Source organism: Mixophyes fleayi, chromosome 1 (genome assembly GCF_038048845.1).
Source record: "Mixophyes fleayi isolate aMixFle1 chromosome 1, aMixFle1.hap1, whole genome shotgun sequence".
NCBI lineage: Eukaryota > Metazoa > Chordata > Amphibia > Anura > Limnodynastidae > Mixophyes > Mixophyes fleayi.
The window spans coordinates 149,534,164-149,555,413 of record NC_134402.1 but is presented as its reverse complement, the minus strand read 5'-3'; the positions used below and the strand labels follow the sequence as shown (position 1 = coordinate 149,555,413).

Genomic DNA, 21,250 nt, shown 5'->3' with positions numbered 1-21,250 from the left:
TGGCATTCATAGCCACTTGCCTTTTTGTTTATAAAATTTTGTATTACTGCATTTGTTCCCAAAATAAATGCCAATTCTTTATACTTATATATTAATTGCATCCATTCTTTTAGAACTGAACTATATGTAGATACCTAAAGACCCTGAAAAGTAACTAAACACAAACAAAATCTATACAAATTTAATCATTCATTCTAGACCAAATTTATATAATGGGACATACACATACACACACACACACACACACACACACACACACACACACACACACACACACACACACACACGCACACGCACATTAACTATTTGCTTAAGGTTTTCCTCAGTATTAACTTTTCTTATGATCCAATTATATTACTTTTATTTTGCAGGCATGCAAGTGTTATGTCTTGAGGTGTTTTCCGCTTTGTAAAATACATTCTGACGAGCCTATGAGCAACACATCTCCCACAGAGCATTTTCCCAGACATTCAAGCTGTGTGTATTATGTGAAGCAAGCAGCATAAATAAAAAAAATAACAAAAAAAAAAACCAGAATCAAAATACAAAGTGCAAAAAAGAATAGTCATCATAGTATGTATTCTCTGTGGCAAAACTCCAAACCTCTGTCAGGCTTGGACAGTAAGAGAGTTGACATGTTTAATATAATAATATAAATTAGAGTTATAGTTTAATTTTGTATCATCCTGCTTGTGTGATACACAGAAGGCAGATTACATTTTCTTGGCAGTTTCCAAAGAACACACTGATAAGCATTAAAGCTGCACTACAATCTTCATGTTACATTGTACTAACCTCCTCCCCTCTATTCCATTTAGCCATTTTTTTCCTGGAGCTCCTCTAGCTCTGTAGTACCAGTTGATCAATTCCACTCCCCATTTTCTAATGGTGGCTGAGGGAGTCTGTGAACAGGAGGACTAATTACAACCTGCAATCTCTTGATTGCTGCTTGTGTCTAGTCCTCCTGCGCACAACTCCCCCAGACTTAATAATTTGCAGTTGCTTTTCCTGGGGCTCCAGCTATTGTAGTGTAACAGTGTAGCTTTAATAGGCATATCAACTATCAGACTTCTAAACATGGTTAGCTTATTAGCATTCCAAATAGTTTATTCAAATTTGGTACCTTACTAAGTTAGTAAACATGGCTCAAGAGCAGCTGCAGTATTGAAATGTAATATGAACATGAACTGAAAATGAATGTTAGCACTTGATAATAAAGTTTGGCTTTGCACCAGAGACTCTACAATGGCACCACTCTCTTTCAAAACGTGTGATGAAGCTTCCCTGCATGCTGGAACATTATCATAATCCTAGATTGAAGAGACCATTACCCAGGCCTTTTCATATCATGCATTATAGGACATATGAGACAGGATGCATTCATTTCAGGGAAAAGCATTCCTTCATTATGCTGGATATCTCCAGGCCAATCACATCATTTAATGCAATTAGACCGGTGAGACTGAAGCAGCGGGAATCGGTTAAGCTAGGTACACACTGCAGAAATTTCAACCAACTTTTTATGCCGAGTGATTTTACATGCGATCGATGGTTCGATCGCTCGGTCCATGGACTGCATACACACTAGCCTTGTTTAGGACGATAAAGGGAAGAGCGGACGTCCCTTTAGCGACTTTCTACAGCCATGTTGTCGTGAGCAATGATTGCAATTTCGTACACACTGAAGCAACATTTGCGGGGACTGTAACGAGATACCAAAGACATTAGCATAAAGGGGCAGAGCTTTCGCTATAGTTAACTCCCAAAACAGCATAAAAACAGAAGGCTACACTGTCTCTTCATTCATTCCAATTTGTAAACCTACAATGGCTACAGTAGTACAAGAACAAGCAACTGCACTTTTCCTGCTTGCTGTGGCAAGAAGACTGCTGGTACGGAACCAAAGAGAAAGAAGGAGAAAGAGTAGATCTTGTTGGAGCAAAGAGTGGTTCAAGAGGAGAGACACGTTCTCTCATATGCCCCTGGTACAGGAGATACGGGACAACAAACCAGATGACTTTAAGAATTTTCTTCGTATGAATGATTCCACTTTTCAGGAACTGTTCCAACTAGTAACCCCTCTTTTCCAGAGGGAGAACACCCAATTAAGGAGACCCATACCGCCAGAGCAAAGACTGGTGGCAACACTAAGATTTTTGGCAACAGGGAGAACACTTTCAGATCTTAAATACAGACATCAAATATTTACATACACACGCCCCCCCTGGTTGAGGAAGTATCGGAGGATTGTCGTAATATATATATATTGTACAAAAATTACCTTTACAGGCATACATAAATCCAATATAAGGAGAATAGGAAAGAATGTAAAAGGGGGGACATTAGCAGATGTGCTGTCAAACTCCAGTAAATTCATATTTTTCAGTGATAAGTACTAATTTGCACTGTGTTACTTTAAACCTCATGCCTTAGCCATATCTCACAACCTCTCAAAATATGGAATTGGAACACACAAAAAGGGGAAGTGACCACGGCACAAATTCACTGCCGCGCACATCTGGGATATGCCTCACAACATTCTGACAATCAGATCAAAAAGTCGCCAAGCAGGACAGTGGGCAGACCCCTCAAATCGGGACTCTTCTGCTTAAATCGGGATAGTTGGGACATATGGCTTAGTATGTACATAGGAATAATGTCCCTTGCTTTCCTAACGCCCTCACAGCTTTTGGAGAGAAGTGGTTTTATCTCACTCTCATTCTAAATATATTTCACTGCTCTCACACCTCTAGTTTTCCGATGGTCTTCTAACATTACTCGTCTTTCTTACATTACATGATAGTCAGGAAGCTGCAGGACTCATTAGTTAAACTGCTAGCTCATAACATTTTTATATCATTTTCCAAATTAAGGGCCTCATTTAGAGTCAGACACAATGTGCATTTAAGACTTACATGAAAGAGTAGGAGTGACAGTGTGCCGCAGCTTGGTGGGGTAGTACGAGTGGCATGCAAGCCCAATTGCGTCCCACTCGTAATACCCTACCAAGCTGCGACCAGTTCCCACAGCTAGCTAACTACTTGCACCACCTAACTCCTGCCACACTTTTTCTGTCTTTTTTGTCTTTGTGTTCCACCTGCATCTTTATCCGATTAGGGTAGTTTTTGCGGGCAGACGCCCATTGTATCTGAATTATTCACGGTCACGCCTACATAACTCCGTGTTCCACCCTTTCCCTCGTACTGAGACGCAAGCTGTCACAAGTCTACACTGCATCTGAAAAGCAGACGGAACTGCAGGGAACTGTTGCTTAAACTGTTGCTTACTGTGCATGCCCTGTCAGTGGAAATGTGCAGGATGTGCCTGAAATGGACTTTGCGTCCGACTCTAAATGAGGCCCTAAGTCCATACCATATGGGACTGTGTATGAAAATTGGTGCTCAGGAAAAGGTGCTGTAACCTACAGCAACCTGATCTTATGATTCTAATGCAGTTTAGAGAATAAAAGTAAACATCTGTTTGTTATGGGTTGTAGCACCTTTACTCTCTGTACCATTTTTCATAAATGATCCTGATATTCTGTAACGCATGTATTAAAAGTGATTGCTTCCTTCTCTGAAATATTTGCTGAGCTTCCTCCCTTCCTGTTAGTGTAGTGATGCCGTTATTTCCTGAACATTTCTTACTTATTTTGAGCAAGTAAAGTGATTGTTATTGGGAATAACCAATAATATTTTAGTTCTGTATGTTTCCCCTTAATAATAAAAAGCAAAAGAATGCCTATTGTGTTAAAGTAGGGTTGTCACCTTTGTACAAATTAAAATTTAAGAAAGTAAGAGGAATTGCATACATGTATTGTAAATCAATCTTTCTTTAATCAATTGTGTTCTAAGTTTTATGTCTCATTTTTTAAAAATAATAATAATAATTACTTATTATTATTATACTTTACATAAGTCTTTGACAGCATTTTAGGTCAGTATAGTTGAAGAGCTTTAGGATGGTTAAGGGACGGGGGGGGATAAGCAAGGATTTGTCAGTATGGAGCTGGATGAAGTTTATTTAAGCAAGTCTGTCTCCTTTTTCATAATTTCATAGTTGGATGCATCTAAAATATTGTTAGATTTTTTTCCAGTTATTTTTGTCGAGAACAGGCACTACTGGTGAATATGAACAACTAAATAATGACTAACTCGGTTCTCTAGCCAAGAGATTGTGATGATTTGTACCCTCAGTGTCCATGCAGGCTGTGGGTTCCCGGACATGCATAGGTGGAGTGGGATGTTTGCACAAGTAGGAGCATCCTGCACTTTGGAAAAAATGCTGATCACACACTTTGCTTTTCCCTGAATTTTTGGCCAGACAGGAAGAATTTTTACAATTACAGCTGAAAGACTTGGGCCTTATGGCTGTCATTTATTTATGTACCTTTTTAGCCCATATTTATACATTCTTTGTTGAACATTTAGGAGCTATAAATCAGACCCTTGCAGGCTACTCTTATGAGCCGCGGTGGTGTCCATAGCCACTGCGGCTTGTTCCCTTTACTGCCTGGCTTCCCAGACATCTCCTTGAAGATCGGGATGTCACTTCCGGTTCGGCCAGACCGTTGCTAGGGCAATGGCCAGACGCCAAGCCTCTCAGCGCCGCGTCCTGGCAATACAGGGCAGCCGGGCACGTGCGCAGGAAACTGAAACAGCCTGCGGGCTAATGAACCTGTGTATTAAATTAATTAGGCAGTGCCTGGGGCTGGCTTAAGGGCAAGGCCCTGATTGGCTACATTCAGTATTTAAGGCAGGGAGGGCTTAGCCTCCCTGCCGGTTATAGCGTTCCAGTCCTGTGCTGTCCTGCTCCTGGATATCTATTTGCCTGATCTGCTGTTGTGACCCGTGCCTGTACCTTGGACCTTGCCTGTTTGCCTTGTGACCCTGACCCTTTGGCTTTTATTTTGGACTTCGCTGTTTGCCTGTGACGCTGTCATTTTGGCTTGCATTCTGGACTTCGCTGTTTTGCTATGGACCTTTGACCTCGGCCTGCCTCTGACCACCCGCTCCAGTCTGGGCTAGCGCCCCCGGTTCCATCTGTGCTTCGACCATCTTGGATGAGCTTCTACTACTCTGAGCCTAAGTCCTGAGGGCATATGAGTACCTGTGAGCACATAAAGCTCTACGGGAAAGGCGGCTACTAAAGGTGAAGATCTGTACACTACTGTTCTAAAAGCTCATCCTGGTGGTCATAGGCCCTAACAGCTACTAGTTACTTGAGTCTAGGGGAAATCAGTGTGGCTGCCTGGTTTCCACATCTCTGTACCCTTCAGAAATGCCCTCTTTCGTGGAAGATTTAGTGCCTAAGGAATTCTTTAGTTGATCTCATGGAAAAGACAAAGGTGAGCCTGAAGGCCCTTGGCCATGAATGGACTTATGGCTTTAGGGGTTGTGAGCTAAGGGACATACCATAGGCTTGTGGCAAAGGCAGCCTGAAGATGTTTGCCTCCTATAAGGCTGTTTCTTTTTGGCAAAAGGGATGAATGGCCATTTCCCTGACATAGTTTTGCACATGCTCTAAGTGAACATGCTTTCGATAAAGCAATTAAAAAAGTTAGTTGCTACCAACAATGTTAGAGAAAAGAAGTCACTTTTCATCAAGCAAGAAGAGAGAATAGCATAGAATGGTGCAAAATGGGTGGAATAGCTAACTAGGAGAGTTCTGTCCTCTTACTTCTAATCCTCAGGCTGCCCCGGAAAGCTTTGTCTGCACTACTGTTGTCCAAGTTTTTTACCTTATATTCACACATTCCTATCTAGCTCTCCACTCTGAATGACAACTCAGTCCCAGAGCCACTAGGAAAAGGGCTAGCAGTAAAACAAAGAGATTGTTGTCAGCAATGACAATTGCACTTGTGGAAGCCGTGAATCTTTGAGTAGTCAAAGCAGCCTTATCACCACCAGTGACATTTCTCTTTTTGAAGCTCAACATTAAGCACTAGTACTAGTGCTGCCCTTCCATGCATGATAGTGATTAAGTTCATGTTTCCCCAATCCTTAGACCTCTTACCTTCCCGTCCACTGCAGCAGCACACCATATGACCTGACCTGCCAGGTCCCCAGACACAGTAAACAAGGTTGCCACAGGATAGCAGATCCAATGAAGAGAACTATTTTTATGATGTGCAGAGACCTTCAGGCCTCCACAGCCCAACATCCAGCTACTGGGTTGGTTGATATTGGGTCTAAGCCTCTTAAAGGGCCTTGTTAATTATAGCTTGAATAGCTCACATGAGTTCTTGTAGTTCCTCAGATAATTTGTCTAATACTAGGAGTTATGGAAGGCAGAAATGCAGCTGTTCTTAAACAGGGCAATGTCAAGCGGTCATAGAGGGAAATTGGTTCCAAGCAGAAGTATCATAGATCCAGAACCTCTCATTGGAGTTTTCTTCAATAGAGGCTTCCTGCACTGGTTTGTCCAGTTCCAAAGCTTTTCTCTGAGACTGAGACGTCACAGGAGATGAGAGGTCTCATCACAAAAAATCTCCTGGAACACAGGTATGGTCCCCGTATCCTCACAGCAAGTTGTGCAAGAATTAACAGCATACTCATCTGTCAAACCCATCTACCTCTCCACAGAGGGTATAAGTAGTTGCTTTGGACAGAGGGCTAATGATGATAATGAGTAGTTACTACATTTAATGAGGTAATTATTTGGTAAGTTGGAGTTCCTTCTTCTCTTCAACCTGTCACTTTACCATCTGTGGGGCCCATTTATCAAAGTAGTTTCTGCATAAAATCCCCGAAAACTGCAGTTAACCACAATAAAATGTCCCACTGAGTTCGTATTCAAAACCAGTCTCCATAGTTTTCTATGGGGACTTCGGTTTTGTAGTTTTGCTTGATTTTTACAAGTTCCAAAAATCATTCAAAGATTCTTGGAATTTGCCTGCAATAGCTAACACCATCTAAAGATGGCGTTAGCCATTGAAGTCTATAGGGAGAGCCCTGCTGTATAGGAATCTGCTCACCCCCCAATCACTGTCACAAGCATGTCTCTGTGCAAGCGTGACCCAATGTTGCCATAGTGCCCGGAGAGAACAGGAGTTTCCAGGTAAGTGAAATCATCTCCGGGACAGCCTCCTATCGGAAGCGTTGTCCTGGGATGATTTTTCTTTTTATTAAGTAGGGCCAAACAATCATCTGTCATCATTGCGATGACAGATGATAATTAACGGGGTAAAAACCCTGTTAATCAATAAATATGCCCCTGTGTCTTCTACTTCAGAGCAGCTTTGTGTCCGTGCTTTTAAAGCGAGTCTACTTTTTGTTGTGTTGTGGACACATCTATCTGGAGAAGTGAAAAGAAGTATCCTCAGTTTACTCTCGATAGGAAGTGGAGGTTTGAGTGTAGCTGTAAAAGAAATCTGGAGATCGCCAAAATCTTTGGCAATTGGTTACAAGCTTTCTCTGTGCTGGTATGTGTAGGGTTAACAAATATTGTGAGATGTGTTCAGAATTATTCGATTAACCTTTGTTTCCATTTGTCTACAGTTCAACTCCTTTCTTTGTTTAAGTGTTTCAGTTTCTGGGATTGGTAATATGGCCATGCAACATTTTTGACAGAGATTGAATTGTGTAGGATTGAAGGAGTACCATTGGGTCTGGTTGTTAAGAAAGAGCTGGGTATATGTCGAAGAGGGCTTGTATATGGCTGTATACAAAACCGCCACTTCTACCACTGCTTTGTGTGGAGATCCAGATTCTAAATGTTATCTCGGTGCTACCAGGGTGTCAGGATTCCATACTGAATGGGGATGGTTTTCAAACTAGAAAGACCTTCCCTACGGTTGTGACTGCCAGTAAGTGATAGCACTTCTTGCTCATCCTGGGTCAGAACGATGTAAACAAATTAGCAGCAAAGCTGCACAATAACGTAAATCTGCAGTATCCTAAGGCTTCTATTGCAGTTGCAGGAGTTCTGTAATCATAAAGTGACTGTAGTAGCTTTAGTGGGAGTCAGTAAACAGGAAATGTAACAAATTCTGCAAACTACCCTAGAGCTTTCTGATACGCAACTTCAGAAGGGGGAGATAAATTAGCAGCAAGACTGCATGGCAGCCAGGGGGCAAGGTTCGACTCAGCAGCCTATTAAGAACATTTAAAGGAAAAAAAATATGCAGGTGACACAGCCCAAAGTAGCCCCCTATGGGACTGGCCCAGGGGACAAATGCCTCCCTTCCCCCCAGCCCAGCCTCCCCCTCCTGCATAGTGATAATGGTAATCAGTGTCTCTATACAAGGCTCCTATTGTGGCTCAAAATGAATAAATGGACCCCGAAAAAAATTGTCCAATCTTTCCAAATTCACTATAAAGATCATGTTCCATCTTTATTTGATTTTTATTGACTTGGGGACTTGTGTACCCTATAGAACCACATCTTTATTTTTATAAAACACATTGGGACAGTTAGGTTCTTAAAGGTTTGCATCTACAGAGTGAATTTAGCATGAATGTTGTACTTTTGTCCTTTGTGATTAGATTATTGTTGATTGTACATATTTTGGGTAGATAATTATTTTGGATTTCCAGTATCTAGCGTGTAGCAGTAGTATGCTTAGTTGTATGTAATGTTGTAAATTTGCTTTTAAATTTGTGTTTGCTTTATTGATACAGAGATATATCCTTTTTCTTTATTTATTTTTATAGTGTGGCTTTCATATGACTAACTGTGCACTGTATTACATATCTTTTCTTTTTCTGTGAACACTATAAGGGGAGAGAACAGTGACCACAAAGAATAGACAGCACGGAAACAGAAGAGCATCAAAATATATTAAAACTATCAAATTGAACATTAAAATAAAGAATAACTTAGGTCTTAGGTTATCACCATCCTGAGATACCAGCAGCATAACAGTCATTGACCTTGTAAAGAAAATCTGTACTTTTAACTGCACGTACTTAGAAAAAAGGTTAAATTAAGTATTACAGAACGTTTGAGATATTGATTTTCAAGATTTTGAAATCCAAACATTATTCTTATCAAACAGAAAATGACTAAGGTTATGCAATGTGAGCCTTTTAACAACCTTGTAACTGTGCTTTGTAGTCAAAGAAAAATAATTTTGCAATAACTTTTCTTAATCAGTTTCTCCCTGTGGGAAAGACTGTATATGGTCCAAGAAACATCAACAGTGTTTGTGAAAGGTTACTAGATTATAAAAAAAAAAAAACCTGCTTAGTCATAGTTGTTCAACAAACTTACATTGAATAACTGTAGACTAAATGTAGAGGTGAAATTAGTGAATTATCCTACAAATACATGATTGCTCTATAACCCTGCCCTGCACAACTCAAATGCCAGAAAATTAATTGGTGTCTGCAATCCTGATTCGGTGGATGGGGAGTGGACCACAAGATTTAAGTAGTACACGGTAGAGAACAATGCAGAATTATTTATGGTGTAGCACCAGTATTACAGATGGGGAATAACAATATTTGCTATACCCATCATAATTCCATTAACGTTAGTAATTGACAATCTGATTTGACCTATATTGGGCAGCACGGTGGCTTAATGGTTAGCACTTCTGTCTCTCAGCACTGGGGTCATGAGTTCAATTTCCGATCATGGTATTATCTGTGTGAAGTTTGTATGTTCTCCCCGTATTTGCGTGGGTTTAATACGGGCGCTCCGGTTTCCTCCCACAATCAAAAACATACTAGTAGGTTAATTGGCTGCTATCAATTAACCCTAGTCTGTCTGTATGTGTGTTAGGGAATTTAGACTGTAAGTCTTATTGGGGCAGAGACTGATTTACAGCGCTGCGGAATTAGTGCATAGTTGCGGGCGAGACTGGAGGGCGGGAGGGGGCGGGACGAGGCCAATCGCGTCATTTTGGCCCCGCCCCCACGAAAATGTAATTTCCGTCGCGGGGGGCGGGGCCAAAATGACGCAATTGGCCTCGTCCCGCCCCCTCCCGCCCTCAAAAATGGCGCGATTCACTGAGAATGAGGTGAAATCCGGGATGCGGGAGAAATGCCATCTCCCCCGGGAGCCCGGGAGACTGACTCGAATTTCGGGAGTCTCCCGGACTTTCCGGGAGAGTTGGCAAGTATGAATTAGTGGCGCTATATAAATAAATAAATGATGATAACGATACACTTAGAAAGTTTTGGAACTGTATTTCTGGTTTTTGTACATACCTTGCAAGGTGGTCTGCTCCAATTCCACTCTCTAATACCTATCTAACACCAAACAATTTATTCTAATATGAAAACAGCCATCAGCTTTGTGGGCACCTAAAATTGCTCCCATCCATTTGCATAGACCACCCCAAGACTAAACTAGACAATGGTTACAGAGGAAAGAATAATTCAAATTGATTTTTATTATAAGTCCCCACTGACGACTTTATTATTGGAGGCTGATAAAGCTTCTGTCATACAGTAGCCACAAACACTTTCCCCATCAGCAGCTACAATTGTTATTCCACCACCTTATGTATCAAGTGTTTCCCCCACCTCTTAGATTGTAAACTCATTTGGGCTGAGTCATATTTAATTTCTGTTTCAGGTCATTGTATGCAATTTGTATTGTGATCCCCTCATTGTACATCACGGTGTAATATGTTGGTGCTTAATAAATAAAGGATAAAAATAATTATGGCAATGTGGTATACTTACAATTTTTGAAATATAAAAGCATTATAATGATATGGGTGTCTGTGATTGGATAGGCAGTATGTTGAGGTAGCGCCTAGGGAGAAAATGTAGTCATAGTGCCCTTATCACAGGTGAACCAGATGGTAAAAACAGAATTGAATCCCGCAAGAGTGAACTACAATGGTACCACCATAGTAGTATGACTGGGTCCAATTTAAAAAGCCCCAACATCATGGTCCTTGATGATGAAACATGAGACATATGTTGTGTAATTAGTCAGTGTAGTCAGAAAGTATGGTGCAGCTGTGCTTTTTAACAAAGTTCTCAAGTCTGTGTTGACTAATTTATCTTGGGGTCCCCTCTTGCCATTCGCTATCCCTAGAAATGGCCATTATGACAGGCTGGACCGCCTATGCCACCCTGTCTGTTGTTGCTGGGAACCAGCTGGGCTTACTTTGCCACTGTGCCCCTGCTGCCACCATTGGACTCCTTTATGACATCCAGAACCACGTTCCTTCTGGGTAACTGTCGCTGCTAGTGTACTCTCGTACTGGTACACTTGGGCTGCTACCCCTGACCGCTTACTATGGATCAGGGTGCTGTAGATGGATCCCCCTGGCCTATCACACTGGCCAGAGCTCTGGGTAGAGGGCAGAGCGGTGGTACTGGAGAGCTGAAACCTCAGACAGCCGGAGACGGATTAGATTTTGGGTCTAATCTGTAGGTCACAGAATTACAGCAATATTGAAGAAGCTGTCAAGCAGGGTCTTCAAGCAGAGAGTGATGTTTATTTCGCTCAAGTGTCCTGACAAGGACAGTTCCACTGATCAAAGTCATCAGTTGTGAGGTCAGATGGAACATCAGAATTATACATTTCAGTTTACAAGGGCTCTCTTTTTCCACAGTTATAGACACAGCCTCACAGGCTATTTTTAGAATCAGGATGCAACCTGTTTACCCAAACATCAATTTACATGCAATGCAAAGCTAACAATATCATTGATTTACATGCAATGCAAAGTTAACAGTATTTACACTTATCTGTGATATCCTAAAACCCTGCTGTGACTTCCTGCATCTTATCTTGGACACAGTGGAGAACTGACAGCAAGTCTAATTACCCCTTCCTTTCCCTTTAGGGGTATTGGACACTCACATCAAAAAGGTCTAATCAACATGAGATTGGCATGGGTGCTTTATTCCAACAGTTGCAGAATATACATTTCCTCCCAAAAAAAAATTCCCCAAGAAAAATTGCAAACCCCAAACAAGGGATTTCCTTACACCAAGATATACAAAAGACTTTCTAAACAAAGGCTTATTGTATCAGATATATACATCAGAAATAATGCATTTCCTCTAGCAAGGTTAAGACAGAAAAAAAAGATTTTTCTCCCCTGGGCTCAGAAATAAAGATTTCCTATATCAAAATATACACAATATCAAAAAAAGTGCATTGGCAATTATATAAACAAGTGCCCTGTACTATTTCCTTTAAATAAATTTATACCATAAGTTACTTATAAGTGATCCAGTCACAGCCATTATAAGCAGAGCCATAATGTCTGAGTTGACATACGTGTGAGTTTTTTTGAAGGAAAATGAGTACACATAATGTAAGCTGTATACCATACAGTAATATTTTAACACTTACAAGATTTATGTTGAGCCCAGTCATTATATTCAATTCTGTGGTCCTCAAATTCAGTATTCGTATAGGCAAGTAGGAAACGAATAATCTCTCCTCTTCCTTTGAAATTAAAGTAGGTAAGCTTGTAGTTTGGCATGTTTTATTCCTGCAATAAATAAAACAAATAAATATAATGAGTTTAGAAAGACATCACTCTATAATACATATAGGGGCATATTCAATTACGTTTCCGGTCCGCGGGATTGCGCCGGAATGGGCCGCGAAGTTGATCCACGGTATTGCAATAATGTGGATTTTCGTTCGCACCCATAGGATTGCGTATGAAAATCCACATTATTGCGGTACCGTATTACAGGCAATCCTAATTGAATATGCCCCATAGTGTTAAGCACTGAAAAGCCAGATTATATTGGGTTCATTCTATAAAAATGATTTACAGCAATTAATGAGTATTAGGACCATCAATAGATACTTCATGTTCCATAAATTTTAAAATGTTTAATTTTAAAAAAAAAGTGTTATGCTAATGAATGTGGTTTAGATTAATGCCTAAACATTCACTTTGGAGTATCATTTTTGGTGATCTTTTTATGTTTTTCTTACCTTCTATAAAAATATTATATATATATATATATATATATATATATATATATATATATATATATTTTTTTTTTTATAGAAGGTAAGAAAAACATAAAAAGATCACCAAAAATGATACTCCAAAGTGAATGTGCCTCTCGTGAATGAAAACTTTGTTAAAAATTTGCTTCTTTTATAGTAGAAAACATCAAAGAAATTAAGAAAGATAAGTGTTTATTTGGCAAATAGGCACCGCTTGAGATCCACAGTCCAGCTATTTTCTCTACAACATTTAGATAGCACAACAGCTAGGTGTAATCATTGATAAGCCTAGTCATGGAGCAAGAATAGAGGCTTTATCCCAAACACCTATTTGGCTACAAAGCCTCCAGATTTCAGATCCCGACCATAAATTAAAATAACCTCTTAAAAAATAAAGTTTTTCTGCTGACATGACATTACCTGGAAACACTCATTTACCAGGCTATGACCTCAGAAGGGCTATTGAATTGTGCTGTGCTAGAGTGTGCTGCTGTAGAGATGACTGGCATTCCCCAAGACAAGCATAGAGAGGGCAAATGGCCTTTAGAACACATATGCAGTTAAAGCAGACTCAACCAAAATGTAAAACTTTGTTTTGGGCAGAACTCACTAGCTTATGATGAAATACAATCACCCATATAACATTGGTGTGGCGTTCCCCCAACCTGACCTGGTCCCTCAAAATCTCCACTGGACCACCAGTGGTACTGTACTACTTCAAAATAATGAAGGTTTCTACCCCAGGAGTTGTGAAAGCATCAAAAGTAAAACTTTTTTTGGCTTCATTAAAAAAAGATACTAAAAGGAGACAGATCCCAATCCCATGTGTTGCAAGCTACACAAGCTCTTAATCATGAGGTACAAACGTATGTTGCTACTCACAATATATAGTAATAGAGCAATCCCCCTTAATAAACCCGATTCCAAATGACCCCAGAAGGATCCTAGCACACAATCTATATTTTAAAACACCCAACACAAGCACATATACATGAATATACAATAACACAAAATATAATTGAATAAAACCGTATGGAGCTGTTCACATTGAGTACAAACCACCCAACTCTCCCAGCTAGGTTATAAATCCACTGATACCCAAATCAAATAAATCAGTAGACCTTGGGGTTATGTATTTCCAAGTATAAACTGGGTTTGCAACAACTTCAATTGAAACTTAATACACAGGGCTTCAAATGCTAACTGAAGGATAGAGACATTTTAAACAGTCAAGAATCACGTGGCACAGCCTCCGTGCATTGTACATTGCTTAGCACTGATTTCAGTTTAGAAATAAATCACATTAGATGTCTTATAGAGAAGAATTTACTTTTGTTAATGAGTGTTACAGACTGGTTTTACAGAATGCTTGTAAATTTGTTCCTAGGAAAGCTCCCATGTTGGGTCAGATGTTATCCCAGAGTTAATTTGTGTAGATTAAAAATGCTAAAGCTCTGATATGGCTTAATTACTAGAGTGATTTAACTCTGGATAAAAATGTAAACGCTGCATATTTCATGAGGTGACTAGACCTTCTTATTCGTATGCATTAAAGTCTTCCCAATTTCACGTGCTATAAGTTATAATACACGGAATGAAGTCTATGTGATCATAAGCTGTCATAAATAATACATGGGCCACACTGGCCAATGTTAATGTGAGAGAATCCTTGGTCATCTTTATGATGCTAAAAATCCTAAAGTGGCTAAACCCTGATTTAATACATGTGGTCTGTCTCTACTTGCTATATTTTCAATAAAGCAAAAAAAAACATGTGTTTAATGTTTGACAACTGCAGTAATCAACTGTAATGCAGACACCCTCTTTCTTTAACTTATTAAGGGACTTTGTACTGCTTTCCGACCCTGTACAAATAACCCATAATCTGCCTGAGTGATGGAACGTTGAGCTGATTTTTGTTTTCAGTACTCTATATTATTTTTTATTATTTGTATTTTTTCTTATATATTTTTCTAATGTAAATATAAAAAAGATAAATGATTAGCCATTCTTTTTCTCAAAAAGTTTATAATGAATGCCATTTGAGTGATTATTAGTTGAACACGACCAATTAGACATCCAATTCTACAGCACTGAATCAGTGTTCCCTCTAAGCTGAGCAATCTGGAAAGGAAAGACTTAAAAGGTCACTCTAATGAGGGCTCCATCCGAAAGGTTTGCATTCACAATCTGTAGGATGTTTCCTAGTAAGGTTTAACTCTATCATTTCCAGATTGCTCAGCTTAGAGGGAACACTGCACTGAATGCCCCCCTTCTTCAAAGCTTTCAAGGCCAATCAGTTGGCTTATAGCACAACGTATGTAAAAAAAACTAATTTAAGATCATTTACACTTCAATGCCATTTTTTTTTGTTTCAGTTTATGCTTCTCTTATCCATTTCTAAATCTCCCCTCTCCTGCCTGATAAGCCCCCACAATGGGGTGTTGCTTAGTGACAAGAGTTTGGGCCTCACATTTTTGTGGGCATGGTATGATGTTACTTACAGATGGGCAATCCAGAGGTCCACAATTAGGGAAGAGCAGCCAAACTGGAGACTGTCACAAACCTTTAAGTTTGGACATAACCTATACATAGCATCTGGGCAAATATGGAGGAAATAGTGGTGCTTTCCTACTCTTAACTAGACATTTGCCTGTGAATGGCGCTTTGTGTGGAAGGCTATCCGGTGGCTGAGCTTGAGAAGAAGTCACAGATGCAGTAAGGGAGTACAATTATATTAATCATTACCAAGCAAAATTCCTCCACAAACACTAGAAAAGTAACATAAAATTTTACCTAGCATATACATCCACCTGTACTAGACGTTATTTTATTTATTTTTTTAGTTTAAGTGCTTTTAAAGATATCTTTTTCAATATGATATGAAAATAAATCCCTATCTCTTGCTAACCCACCACTGCTACATGATGCACCATTAGCAATAAGATAATTTCCTGTATTTAACGCTAGCCAATCAGGCAGGAAATGCTCTTAGTGGCAAAATTACTTTCTAAAGGAGTGGAACTTGAGAGTGAGAATAGAGGGGCATCAAGTTGGGGGAGGGATTACTGTTTAGCCAAGAGGGAAATATTATGACATAATGGGTCTGAGTCATTAAGGAAAGGAAAGGATAAAAAGGAGTAAATGTCCTCCGGAACAAACCATGTTACGATGCAAGGAGTGCAAATTAGTTTATTATTTTGCACATAAGTTAAATACGGACTGTTTTTTTTTATCTAGCACACAAATAACTTGATAGTTTTATTTTTACACTGAAATTTTGTCAGGCGCCGTCCCGCACTCTTACCTGGTGCCGGGACGGACGCCTTCTTGATCCCCGCTCGTCCCGTTGCTAGGCAACGGGACGTCACTTCCGGCCCCACAGGAGTCCCAGGCGCATGCGCCCGAACATCGCGTCTCGTTGCTAGGCAACGGAGACGCTTGCCAGCAGTTCCTGTCGGCGGTCAGATCAGCTGACCGCCGAGCTCCACTCCACCAATGACAGGGGTGGCGCCTTTATTTAAACTAGACTCTGGCATCACTAGGGTGCCAGAGTATCTAGTCTCTCAACCTGTCTCTAGGCTCCCCTGTTATACATATATCTATATATATATCTCCTGCCCGCTTCCTCCGGATTGACCTTTGCCTGTTTGACGATTCTTTGGATTCTCCCTGGTTCCTGTTACTTTATCCTGGTTCTGACTCTCGGCTTCCTGACTACCCTTCTGCCTCATCCTTCTGTACCTCGTTACCTGCACGGATTTGACCTCGGACTGTTCACTACGTTTGTTCACGTGACCTCGCTGGTGGCTACCTGGGAGAACCGCGACCGACACGTCTCAGCAGCTAAGTCCATAACTCCTTGCGGGGTTCCCTGGTGAAGACCTGGGGCGTGGATAGACTCCGCGCCTCCTTGCGTAGCAGCGCTAATACCAGCAGGTAAGGCCTTCCAATTACTTTGTTTGTGACAAATTTAAAGTTGATCTAGGATATGCCCTATAGCAACTATAAATCTTTCCCCACATTTTAAATTTACCTCCTCCTCCAATGCAACATGGTTTTGCCCAGGTGCAAAGATCTGTCTGAAGTCCAGCTATCGACCTCAGAAGACTGCAACCCCAATACAATCTTATGGCATTATATCATATTCAGAATCTGGCTACCTTATTTTCTCTTTATACAATTTCACTAGTTGCCCAAACTGCCTGGCTTATAAATTAAACCTAAAAGTTATCCACATTATAAGACACTGCTTCAAAGCCTTGGATTTGTACATTAATGTAAAATAGCGGGTAACTATGTAGAATTAGAGATGTTCACTAAGCCTCGTGTTCTGGTTTTGGTTTTGGCAAAACTGCCCTTGCGTGTTTTGGTTTTGGATAACGATTTTTTTCTAAAATCTCTATTTGCTTTTGCTAAAATCACACATTTTTGGTTCCCCCCTACATTATTGTTAACCTCAATAACACTAATTTCAAGTCATTTGCAGTCAATTTTGACCACCTCACAGGTCCCAATATTATTTTCAGACACTTTCAAACAAAGACTGCAGATTTAGAAGACCAAGCCTGCCAGACCTAATATTTCTATTTCAGCAATGACAATTCGCAATGGAGCAATGGAGCTCTCCTCTTTGTGTGCTACCTATATAACACAGTACAATTTGACTGCCGATTTAGACCTAGACTGACAGCCCTATTATTTGCATTTCAGCAAGGTTAATTAGCATTGGAGCAATGGAGCTGTCCTGTTTTTTACCTATATAACACAGTACAATGTGACTGCAGATTTAGAAGACCAAGCCTGCCAGTCCTATTATTTCTATTTCAGCAAGGATAAATAGCATTGGAGCAATGGAACTCTTCTCTTTGTGTGTTAACTATATAACACAGTACAATGTGACTGCAGATTTAGAAGACCAAGCCTGCCATACCTATTAATTCTTTCTATTTCAGCAATGACAACTAGCAATGGAGCTCTCCTTAATTTCACTGTAGACTTTGAAGAACACTGCTACCCCTCCTCTTTCTATTCTACCTATGACGCTGCCCAACTGCTCTATAGACTGCCAAGAATTGTGCTACCCTTTCTGTGTCCCTCTGTGAAATGGCGCTGGATCGCCGTGGAGGGCGGTACTTCAAAACTCGCGAGATCCAAGATCTGACGACGTAACAATGACGTTTTGCCTCGTTTTTTTAAAATGTGAGGGTGCGCGAAAGTACCGAATCGGCTCGGCTCGGTACTCGGATCTGCTAAGTTCGTGTGTGTTCGGTTCTCGGGGAACCGAGCCTGAGCATCTCTATGTAGAATAGGAGATTTTATCCATAACAATCAGCAAGCTGTTTGCATTCATTTTCAAAACTGTACTAGAAAAATGAAAGATTCAGGTACCCTGGGTAACACTGCCTTTTATACACAGTTACATGTAGAACGGTTTTCAAAAATGTCCACCATTGATAATTTGTCCAGAAAGCAGATGTAGTGTTTGGATTTATTTATATATAAGTTCCCACTAATTCAGATTAAATCGATAAGATGTTGCTCAGCAGGTGATTGATGGAAGGACTGATAAGTTGAGCGTCACTGATTTATATGTCCATTATATTCACCTGACCCCTGTTTTGTAATCCGCACTTTTTAAAAATCAATTGTTAATTATTAAAAAAAATTATTAGTACATTAGATAATCGTGTTATTTCACTACTTTTGCTATTTTACCTATGTAAAGAACACTTTCCAATTAAATATAGAAGAATGTTGTACATTAATCCCAAAATCCTTTAAAGACCATAACACACGTGTACTTTATAGTTCTTATCCCAGTTAAACTTGTGTGATATGAAAACTGATCTGTAAACTATATTGAGCTTGATCTTGAAATGAAACATGACAGGTTCTTCTTAAGATACGTTTTACATATATTTTGGGGCTCTTATGTACACTATATCCTAAACATAAAAAAAATCTCTTTATGCTCTATCCACCTTCAAGAAACAATAAAATAATCTCTGTTAATTATATGGAAATACTAAATGTCAGTTGCTCAGAAGGAAGAATGATCACTTTTGGGTTGCTTGACATCTAAATACAGAAGTCTCAGTTGCACACATTTGTAAATGTATGGAAATCCACCCACCACTCCACGGCACTTCTACTAATAGGGTGGTCCTAACTCTAAAAAGTGAGAGTCCCTATATTGGTCCATACATACATGTGTTTTCAAATTGAGAGCTAACTTACCAAGAGGTACCCCAGAAGCCTCCAAATGACGATACGGCACCAGCACTCCACATCAGCTACTATTACCAGCATGCCTCTCAAACAAACAATACAGAAGTGGAAGTTGCTCAATCAGTTTATAGGTTCATAGCAGGTGCTTGAAATGGTGGGGTTATGCTGAAAGGAACAAATACAGAGAAAATCCCCCAGCACACTGCTATAGCCAGCAACAGAGCTGCAATTTCTACTTGTACATAAAAATGCAGAAGTCTCAGTTGCACATATTTGTAAATGTATGGAAAGCCACCAGTCACTGCACAGCGCTTCTGCTAATAGGGTGGTCCTAACTCTACAATGCTATATGTCCAGCATACTAATTAGGCCTATAGCCTGACCACCACAATGGAGGAAACAAAACAAAGTTCACTCTACTCTATGTGGGAATAAGTCAATATTTTCCATTGAGCTTTTATATTTCTCTGCATGGGACTCCATCACTGTGTATGTGTATAATTCCAGAGGGGGGGGGGGGGGGGTTCACACACACTAATTGCCAAATACATTATAAGTACTACACTGCAGTGAAATATAATATTCAACAACCCAAAATGCAGATGTACAGTAAGACCATATGTATACATGGTTAGACAGTTATCTGTTACTCTGCAGTGCTATGGTCTTAGTGTGCACCTGTATCTTCAACTGTGCAACTTCAACAAAATTGATTAAAGTTACTGTCTAACTAGACATTGTAATAGTTTAGCAAATTACACTAACTCAGCAATTCCCACACATGTGCTTGTTTAGGGCACATATGTGTCACAGTTGCAAACTGTTTATCTCATAAGAATTTGGGTGTGATAGGAGCAAAAATATTTTATAGAAAACAGAACAATAATATGCAATATGAAATATTTATCTCTAAATTATTCCACTTTTATCAAAACAACATTTTAGATAGGCATTGATTGACAACATGTAACAGATTGGAAAAACCTATATTAGCAGATCACAGTGTGTTAAATGAGTGTTCCTGGCTTGCAGATAATTGTTAGTTACTTATGCAGGTCAACTGGCGAAAAATGTGTATTAGAAGAGAATAATAGCTACCCTTATAGGATAAGGCACTATTTAAAAATATAATTGAATTAGCACATGGTCATATTTTATGTTAAGAAAAGTACAGTACGTGCAATTTTGACATTACCTCACAATCCAGTCTACAGGAGTAACAAGAGCTGCAGCTCAGTTGCCTCTCACACACAAAGTAACTTTGAACAGTTATGTGCATTGTTTAACTATATCCACCCACAGGAAGCAATCTGATTATAGTTGTGTGATGTTGCCCCCTGGAGGAAAACATGCACACTTCAAAAATCCTAAAATTATTTTGTGTATTTAGGCAAAGTCCTGATTTGGAAAGTTTGTTATGTCACATCCAGGGCTAGAAATGTTGATTTTATTTAATATGTTTCTATTAAGTTTCCGCTTTTTGCTAATCTTTATTAGCAACCAGTTTTTCCACAGTAAAATTAATTGAGCATTTGGTATTCAAAATGAGAAAATTAGATTTTACTTTTTGGAACAAGATATTGGGTGAAGATTGTGTATATATGCAGGCGCGGGCTGGCAGGTTTCAGCCCAGGGGGTGCACAGACGGCCGCATCACATGACACGCGATGCAGCCGCGTCATGTGATGCGGCCGCCTGTGCGGTGACGCGGCCGCATTGCGTGACAAGTGATGTTGCCGCCGGTAATTTTAACCTATTATTGCATCCACGGGGGGGCGGCCGGCCCGAATAGCCGTTAGACTGAGCGGCCCCCAAGCCTGCTGCCCCCCCTGCCCCCCAGTCCAGACCGCCCCTGCATATATGAAGGTAATTCATCATATACGTGTACCAAGTCCCTTGCTCCATCCAGCAGCACATCATAAACCTGTACCATTCTCCTTTTTGCAACAAGTGATTACTGGGACATTTTTTTTGTAAACTTTACACATGTAACTTTACCACATCTCACTCCGGCATTCAAGATTTCTCCCATGCTATCCCCTTTCTCTGGAACGATATCCATTGTTCTATCAGGCTTTCCCCTTGCTTGCAAATTTTCACGATCCCTCAAAACCCACCTGTACAGGATAGCCTA

At 40.1% G+C, this 21,250-nt stretch overlaps 1 protein-coding gene and 1 non-coding gene across 2 annotated transcripts in view; one reads left to right on the top strand and one right to left on the bottom strand.

The window, feature by feature from the left end:
• HPGDS (hematopoietic prostaglandin D synthase) overlaps nucleotides 1-20,403 on the bottom strand; it is a 49,398-nt gene extending 28,995 nt beyond the window's left edge. Inside the window, exons 1-2 of the mRNA XM_075201661.1 lie at nucleotides 20,312-20,403; nucleotides 12,268-12,409 (exon numbers count right to left, since the gene is read on the bottom strand). Coding sequence (XP_075057762.1) covers nucleotides 12,268-12,400 — 133 coding nt within the window. The 5' untranslated portion in view covers nucleotides 12,401-12,409; nucleotides 20,312-20,403. The remainder of the gene's footprint in view (nucleotides 1-12,267; nucleotides 12,410-20,311) is intronic.
• LOC142137249 (U6atac minor spliceosomal RNA) lies at nucleotides 13,370-13,482 on the top strand. Its single transcript, XR_012687892.1, has one exon. It is a non-coding gene; the product is annotated as a U6atac minor spliceosomal RNA (small nuclear RNA).
• Nucleotides 20,404-21,250: the final 847 nt, after the last annotated feature.